Here is a 9282-nt window from a genome sequence, read left to right as displayed (position 1 = left end):
CCCACTCAAACTGAAACAAGACCGGGCCTATAGCCCAACATGACAATGGCCTAAAGTCCAACTACATTATTTACACCCTAATAATCCCAAATCAAATAACCAAAGATTCCACCTTCTTTGGGATTCGAACCTGAGACTTCCAGGGATTTCTGGAGTTTATGTCAACACCTTGGAACCACTTGGGCTACCAACTGTTGACAATACTTAATTATCGTTATTATCTTATAAAAACAAGTAGTATACCATGCATATCGCATTGAATGATGAAGATCTTCCACGATGCTATAGACACAAGAATCACCAAATATAATATTTGTAGGCACCTGAAACGTAACGTCGGTTGTAATATTGCAATGAGAGTAATAATTAGACGTCGAGCACATAACTCTAGTGTCTATAAAGCTTTTAATCTTTCTCGGTTATCGTTGTAGGTTACATATAATTTCTTTTGAAGATATACGAGAAAATATATCAAATTTAGGGTAACTATAGGTGCAGTTTGTGCGTAGATTGACTTTAGGTGCATCTAAATCGCATAATGTATTTGTTTATTACAAATTTGAATTCTAGAAAGATAAAAGCTTCTCATTTGTTGTAATTGATCACTTGTTTAAATATCTCCATTAATTTCCCTTATACAAAACATTACAACATTCATCGTACTAAAATTGTTTGGTTGGCTCATAATTTCAAGGAAGTTCAATGTGGCTTTGTTGTTGGGAGATGGATGAGTATTGTCTTTTGCGGTTCTCAGGGGCGTGGAAGAGGGGGTGCCATAGGTGCGACGGCACCGGGCCCCTCTCACACGACAAGAAAAATCGAAGAAATTGGGGCCCCCTCGAATAACTTATTTCGGTATAAATATTTAAAGGACTAAACCTTTATCATAACTTGGTTGTAGCTCATTTGGTAACCTCCTTGTTTTACAAACAAGAGGTCAAGAGTTCAAATCTCACTACCTTCATTTTTTTTCTTTTTTAAATATCAATTACAAATATATGCTTCTAGACTAATGATTCAAAGGAAGTTTAATAAGTATTGTGTTCGTCCTTTTTTTTTTCAAAAATGATTCTTGAAAATTTGTATAGAATTAAAATTAATGTTTTTTTTTTTTTTTTTTTTTTGTCAACGGTTGGTAGCCCAAGTGGTTCCAAGGTGTTGACATAAACTCCAGAAATCCCTGGAGGTCCCAGGTTCGAATCACCAGAGAAGGTGGAATCTTTGCTTATTTGAATTGGGATTATTAGGGTATAAATAAGGTAGTGTAGTTGGGCTTTAGGCCATTATCTAGTTGGGCTATAGGCCAGGTTATGTTTGAGTGGGCTATAGGCCAGGTCATGTTAGAGTTTGAGTGGGCGGGTAGCAAGCTTATCACATCTTTGATGTATTCAATGCCAATTGTACGACAATGTAATCGGTTTCCAAAAAAAAAAAAAAAATTAATGTTTTTTTATCTTGAAAAAAATAAATGGTTGGCAAGTTATTTTGTTCATAAATATTTTTTTTAATTGTCTTAAATAGTTTGAAGCATCAAACATATTCAATTGTTATATTCATTCACATTCATCTAAAATATATCAAAAATGAATTTAGTAACCAAAGTAAATTTTTTTGGTTAACTATGATATGTATAAGAAATTTTTTCGTCTTATATTATCGAAGGACCCCAAATAAAACTTCGCACCGGGCCCCGTTTTTCTCAGCCACGCCACTGGAGCCGGTTCTTTTGCAGTTCTTTTGTGTTTGTCTTCGGAGTACCTCTCTTTTCCTCTTACTGCAGCGGAGAAGGATCAACTCTTGAAGATGCAAAATGAAAAAAACTGGTTTAAATTTGAACGTTGTATTTGTTTCTTCATGTCTATATTGTTAGAAAAAAATTAGTAATACCACAAATTAAGATAGGGATTGTAGAGACTTGAAACGTACGTGTATTTAAATACACTTTCTTTAAAGCAATATTTGCTCCCTCTCCAACTTGAGATTACTTATAGGTTATGAACAAATTGTCTCCCAAGATATGACAAGCCTTATGTAAATCTGCACAAAATAATATGTGAAGATTTACTTAAAGAGCATAAGAACAATCAATATTTGGCTAAGAGATAATTTTAGAATAGATAATTAATTTTCTGATTTTCTAAATGAATTTGTTTCTTGCCAATTCTTTTATTTATAAGCAAAGAAACAACTTTTATGAGAGTTTGCAACCTTTAATAAAAATAGTTAAAAGTTTGTAGAGACATTTCTTTTTAATTTGAAATAAAATTTCTAATTCAAATTAAATCAACTTTACATGATGAATTGTTCATTTTTTCTAACATATATTTCTACTTCAAGGCAGCGATGTAAATGTTCTTGTTTTATAGTAGATAACACTGCGATTACCACTTTCACGAAAAACAAAAAAATTTATGGTGTGTTTGGTTGCAGGATTCATAAGTAGGATTCCTATCAAAAGTGGAATTTGGTAGGAATCATGAATCCTTGGTCTGTTTGGCTACCAGGAATCCTAGGACTCTTGAATCCTAAGAATTCCTAATTCCAAAATTTGTATTGGACCAAAATCCCACCCTACCCCTTTGGATTTGCTAGGATTTTGGATTAATGAACCTAAATTTCACACTTAAAATTAACAAAAAAATATTTCCTTCTACAAAATCATTATTTTTTTTCAAAATCATTATTTTTTTCAAAATTCATATTTTTTTCTAAAGACATTTAAAAATACTCAAATAATAATAAATTATAGAATTCTTAGTTGCCAAACAAGCCAAAATATATTACTTGGATTCATGAATCCGTGGAATCATGAATCCGCGGATTCATGATTCCGCCATCCAAACACACCACAGTTCATTGGGGTTTCTAAACGTAAACATAGAGGTGTGGATTTAGTGTTTACTTACTTCAAGCGAATCATGCCACCTAAAGAAGCACTTGCCAAACACAAGTTTGTTATCGTGACACCTGTCCAAACCATACACGCATTTACTGATCTACACGAACACCATTTTACACTCTGTCTCTGTATCTTCTTCAACCACACACACACAGAGTATCCGTTCTCTCACCAGCCCATCTCTCTCTCTCTCTCTCTCTCTCTCTAAAGAATTATCCCACCACTTGAGTTGGGTGGAAAGAAAGAAAAATCAAAGAAAATGAAGGATGTGGTAGATTTAAGTTGGAGTTCAGCACTGATAGGAGCAGCTTCAGTAGCAGCTACTGCTGCCATCTTCATAGGCAAACCTAGAGATCCTACTTTTAATCTCATCTCCATCAGCCTCACATCTTTCAAACTCAACTTCCCTCTCCTTGATGCTGAACTCATCCTCACCGTCCACGTCACCAACCCTAACATCGTCCCCATCTACTATTCCTCTTCAACCATGTCCATATTCTACGATGGCTCTCTCCTCGGCTCAGCTCTCGTTCAAGCCGGCTCTCAATCAGCCAGATCGTGTCAGATCCTCACTCTACCGGCTCGGCTCGACGGGATTGAGCTAGCCGGTCACACAGCTAAGTTTCTGTCTGACGTGGCGGGAAGAAAGATGACGCTTGATGCTGCCGTGGATATAGAAGGTGATGCCAAGGTACTCTGGTGGTCCCACAGGTTTAAGGTCCACGTGGACAGTCACATAGTCGTTGATCCTGTTTTCCTTGATGTCATCGAACAAGAGAACAAGTCTGATCTTGAACTCTTAGTCACTTGATGTATATATACTATTTTCTAGTCTTATAATCATAGCTAAGAAACAAAGAAATTACATCTAATCCAACATCTTTTTAGTAATAGACTTTTATATAGTCACATTTATTTGTAGCTAGTAGATGATAGGAAAGACTACAAAAAGTAGGTCTACTTCAAATTGAAACAAGAATCAACTATACATTGAGAGGAAAAAAAAAAGTCCACGTCAAGATGGAGAAAATTGATTTGAAAATTGAGACAACTATTCTCGTGTAGGCATAGAGAAAATTGATTTGAAAATTGAGACAACTATTCTCGTGTAGGCATAGAGTAGGTTTTGATTTGTAGCCGCTTTATTCATCTGCTTCATTCATTTATTACGGTATATCACATGTCCGACACAGATTATAGCAATTTATGCACTTATATATCTTGCAGTAAATAAATTTTGCATATCCGTGTCTTGTCAACCTCTTGTATTAATCATAAACCTAAAAGAAATAGTAATATTCACATAGACAACTACCAATAGGAGAGACAATAAGAGGTCTAGGAGATGGTTGAATAAAATAGAAGGTGACAAAGAGAATTATCGAAAGTTATACATATCAAAATTGAAAGATTGAGAGGGAAGGCAATTTTAGTGGAAAAGAAACCGTATTACATTCTTTGGAATGCTCCAGATTTTATAAGTTTGAGTTGCAACAACTTCAGGGACACTACTTTTACTACTAGAGTAACAATATGATAAACAATCATCCAAAAGAAGTGAAATTAGAGAAGAACATAAAGAATTAAAAAGAAAGATTCACAGTCATACAATTTACCCGAGTACTCTTTCTGTCTGAACCTAATACAATAAAACAGAGTATAACCATAGCAACAATATACATGATGTGCTAGATATATACTAACCAAGTACGGAGCAGGGGCGGCCCTGGCCCAAAGCGAGCAAAGCCTCTGCTCGCTTTGGGCCACCGAATTTTGGGGGCCTCATTTGTAAGGGGCGCTTATAGAGTTTAGTCAAGATTGGATGCTAGAATTCATTTGGAAGCCCACTATGTAACGGGAGAGGTCAGAGGGAGGAACGAGCCGCTACCGAACTAACACAAGGGTGGGCCCACCTTCTTAACCCAATTCATTCCTTTCACTGAACAAGGGTCGGCCCCACAACCCCATTTCATTATCTACGGGTTTTTCCCTCTCCCTCCGTACCTCCTTTTTTCTCTCTCCCTATATTCTCATCTCTCTAGGTGGCTTTTTTTTATTTTCAATTTTTTTTATATTCCAAATTTATTTTTAATCCTTTCAACTAATAAAAGTTTATTTTCAATCCATATCACACTCCCCTTAACAAAAAAAAAAAAAAAACCATATCACACTTCATCACTCATTCAGTCATTTCTTTTTGTTACAACCACTCTCTTACGTTTAACAAAAAAACACTTCCACTCATTGCATATGCATAATTATGTAATTATATATTAATATATGTATCACACTAGGCATAACCCGTGCCTCCGGCACGGTAAATATCTGAATTCAAGCTCATAGTATTATAGGGTCATATTTATCATATAGAAAAATCATAACCTTTTATGTTTTCAAGTTTCACCCAAATCCTTTGTAACTTAATCTTTTTTCTTGCTAAAAAAGTGAAATTAAATACGAATACAAACGATATAGAAATGTATACTTATTGAGGATAGAATGTATACTTATTGAGGATAGAACGAAGAATATAGCAAGCAATTCAAAGAAAATAATGTAAAGAAAAGTGGTTGGATATGTATTAAATTTTTAGGAACATGTATATATTGTTATAGTGAACGGTGGTAGTGGTACTTAATAGATTTGATTTGGAAGGGTAAATGAAGGATTTAACTACTAACCCTGTATGTTATTGAGACTATTTACAAAACTCAAAACAAATTGAGAGATACAAATTCAGAGTGGAATAGTGGAAATAGGAAATAAATGAGAACCAATGGAGTACTATAGAAGATGAAATGAGAAAAGGTATTCGAATTATTTATCGGTAAAATGTGGACTACCAGATTTAGATATAAATATATCTGAGACAAAAAAATAAGTCATTCAATGCATTATTTAAATGAACAAGTACAATGGTTTAATGTTTTCTGGTAGTAATTGTATATCATCTATGTTTATTTATGGATTATTCTAATTCTTGTGAATTATATTATTTACCACAATATATATATATATATATATATATATATATATATATATATATCGAATATGTATAACCCTCCCCTCGTGCGCACACTTCGGTGCACAATTTAAGCGTGTAAATACAAGTAAAGGTGCTAAAATGGGAAAGTAATACATTGACGAAAAAAGATATGAGATTATATCGTTATAAGAAAAATGAGATAAATAGAAAATAAAATAATAGACCACTTATTTGTTGAAGACTTAATTCTTAAATGAAAGAAGAGCTCATTCGAATCCAACGTTGAGGTCAAAGTACAAAAAGAATATGTCAATGTTATTCAATGAATGCTCAACATTCTCTTCTGAAAGTTGAAATTTCTGAACAATCTATTCATTTCACCACACTGAAAAACCATCCAAAAACCCCCCACAAAGCATCCTTACGAGAGCTCAATGCAATCCATTTTAATTGCTAGCAGTTGACTCAGTCACCTTTGTCTAATAAGCAGAAAAATGGTGGATCCAGTAAGAGATTCTGTATTTATCAACTTACGACTCTAGCTCTAGGGTTCAATGAGAAGCGGTAAGTCAACAATGGGAATTGTATTTATTCCTCAGCAATCTCTGGGTCGATACTATGTATCCTTATCAACACTTTTAGGAAAAATCTACCACAAAATGAACCAACCAGCTACATGTTTATATAGCGATTACGATTTATAAGTCTCAACTGAGAATATCTTTTTCTTCTTATTCTGCCGATTGACCAAGTTCTAATCTAATAACTACATACAAACTAATATTTGAGACAATCAGAATAAAAAACTATGCTATTAAACACAAAAAGATAGAAAACACAAACTGATGTCTCATATCATACTATTGATGAGAAGTAGTTATGACTTGTGAAGAAAATTTATCACCTCAATCATAATTATGTTAAGAGTCACTGCGCTAATGAACTGAACATGTGAATATTTAAGTAATTTTTTTCACAGTTCTATCTATTACAAAGATGGAATAGAACAAACACGTCAACTAAGTAAAACATCTCAACTCTGCTGGTTCTTTTCTCTCCTAAAAGAGTAGAGAACTAAAATCAAGTACAAAATGATCGATAGTTTTCAATCCATAATTAGCGTAGTGGTAGAATGTGGCGCCATAATCAGTAATATGTGTTCCTGAAATTTATAGTTTCAGAGATTTCTACTCTATCTTCTCAGATAACCTAAGGTACTAAAAAGGTATTTAGTGAAGGAAACATACCGGTTACGGCAAAGATCCTTGACATCAAGTCGAGTAGGTATGAACTCTCAGTGGAAGGATTCACTTTCTCTGCCTTAACAACAATAATCTTCACTTTCTGTTCTTGACGATAACTTTCTTTGTTGATTTGAAACCTGAAAATGAATTGGTTAAAGAGACTATGCCTGGTTACTTCAGGAAACTTAGTACCATCTTCCTCTTCGTATTTTAACTGATACAATTCTTTCGTCGAGCGACCCAAGATCTCCTCTCCTGTCTCAAGGAAAGTTTTGACCTAAGTAACTCCAGTATGATCTTGTACTTGGGCTTGAAGAAGATACCTCTAATCACACTCCTCAAACTCTTGATTGCACTTGTCAGTTGTCACATTGCTTGCAAGCAATCAATTTCGGAAATGAAATTATTATCAGCCACATTATCTAATTCGTTGGTTCTCATAAGCACACCTGTGTATTCACATATAGGAGCTCCTGAAGGAATAAAATCCCACGATCTTACTGCCCATCCTTTCTTGGGAGTTCGCTAAACCTTTAAGAAGCATTAAAACCAGATTACAAAGTCAAATTGTACCAGTACGAATGGGAAGTTCAATTCAACATGAAGATTATCAGAAAGGTAATTGATGTGCAAACTCAAGTCGATACTTCAAGCCACGCTGAGAAGTTCAGTTCACACAATCAGGCCCACATGCACAATTAGGTTCACATTTATATACAACAGACTTCGATTCAATCAACCTGGAAAATGAGAAAATACGATTTTTACATTCACATCCAAAAAATAAAAAGTGAATCCATTAATAACCATATTAATGGTTCTTAGTGATATATAAGCAGACAACACTGCTCTGGATGATATTAGCCACAAAAACTCGTGCCATAAGGTACAAAGAAGTTATAACTTATAAGTACATTTTAACCATGAATTAACAGAGAAAAGACAACCTATTTTACCTGCCACCGTCTTTGGAGACATATTGGAAGTCAGAACCATTAAGCCTTGCACACTTACAAATTCTGAGATCGATACAACGTCCTTTGCAACTGCAGCCAACGACATTTCGCAGAAGCCTTATAGTTTCATGAACTATGACAGATTTTATATATTTATAACCTATATATTAGAAATTTATTAAATGAAGTAATAACAGTGAATGACTCCCGACTTTCTAGAACCATATCAGTGCCACAAGATATAAATATTATGTCGTTTCGTTTAAGAAAGGTGAGCGCTTACAATGGAAAAGTAGAAGTTATGAATTCTAAACAAGAAGGGCAATCAAGTTGACTTGAGTGTTGAGAAATAATAACAAAAACATGGTAGAGATAAGCAGGGTAAACAGAACAAGTGAACACATGTTGTAAGAGTAAATCATCAAACAAGAAGCATCTGTCAAACAAATTAGAGAAATACATTTATCGACTATGGAAAGATCAAACTGGAAAATACGTATTTCTCCAACTATTGCTTACGCAGAAAAGGACTATAACATATAATCCAGTCAGCGAGTTGTATTGGAAAGTTAACTCAAGTAGCTGAAGCTCAAAGAGCCTTCAAAGCAATTAAAGTCTTATTACCATACAAGTATACAACAATTTATCCATATTAAAGCATCAGTTGAAGTGAGTTTTGTTATGGCTTAAAATTGTTATCTAGTTCTAAGAGTTGTTGTATCTCTATACACAGTACAAACATCTCCTTTCTATGTTGGGGAATGAAATGTAAGATATGTGCCTAGTGTGTAATGGCTTACATTTGGAAATAGAGATTCCAGGACTGAAAGCAGGACACCCTCAAACAATTTGTACAAATTTAAGTGGTCAAATATATTTACTTGCAGAATTTTAATACCGTGAGACATAAATTTATGTTGAAGATCCGTACTCTCCCTGTGAATGAGAAAAAAAACCTTATGAATTTGTTTTGCAAAGAATCAAATCATGGAACTCTTTCGACTTTATGTAACAAAATTTCCAGAGTCCACCATAAATAACGGCTATAGTTCATTAGTTTTAGGTTGCAACCAATAAAAAGAAAAACTAAACAAATTAGATTCAGATCCAAAAAGATTAATCAAAACCCTCTCTAATTTGAACTATATATAAATTCAAGATGAATTAAATAAGCATACAAACCAGGGTTAAATAATT

The 9282-nt window shown here is 34.1% G+C and overlaps 1 protein-coding gene and 1 long non-coding RNA gene across 2 annotated transcripts; one reads left to right on the top strand and one right to left on the bottom strand.

The window, feature by feature from the left end:
• Positions 1-3039: 3039 nt before the first annotated feature.
• On the top strand, positions 3040-3790 carry LOC147568326 (uncharacterized). The gene has a single exon (XM_086670865.1). It carries the CDS (start codon positions 3159-3161, stop codon positions 3708-3710), a length of 552 nt encoding a protein of 183 aa, XP_086526991.1. The 5' UTR covers positions 3040-3158; the 3' UTR covers positions 3711-3790.
• A 2926-nt stretch (positions 3791-6716) lies between these two features.
• LOC147568325 (uncharacterized) lies at positions 6717-7863 on the bottom strand. Its single transcript, XR_015238196.1, has 2 exons — positions 7133-7863; positions 6717-7047 (listed from the first exon to the last, which is right to left on the bottom strand). It is a non-coding gene; the product is annotated as an uncharacterized LOC147568325 (long non-coding RNA).
• Between the last annotated feature and the right edge of the window lie 1419 nt (positions 7864-9282).

Source organism: Eschscholzia californica, unplaced genomic scaffold (genome assembly GCF_041429995.1).
Source record: "Eschscholzia californica isolate CP2 unplaced genomic scaffold, dmEscCali1.0.p SCAF_1, whole genome shotgun sequence".
NCBI classification, from domain to species: domain Eukaryota; kingdom Viridiplantae; phylum Streptophyta; class Magnoliopsida; order Ranunculales; family Papaveraceae; genus Eschscholzia; species Eschscholzia californica.
Note: the sequence above shows the minus strand (reverse complement) of the source record. Positions and strands in the feature narration are given on the sequence as shown.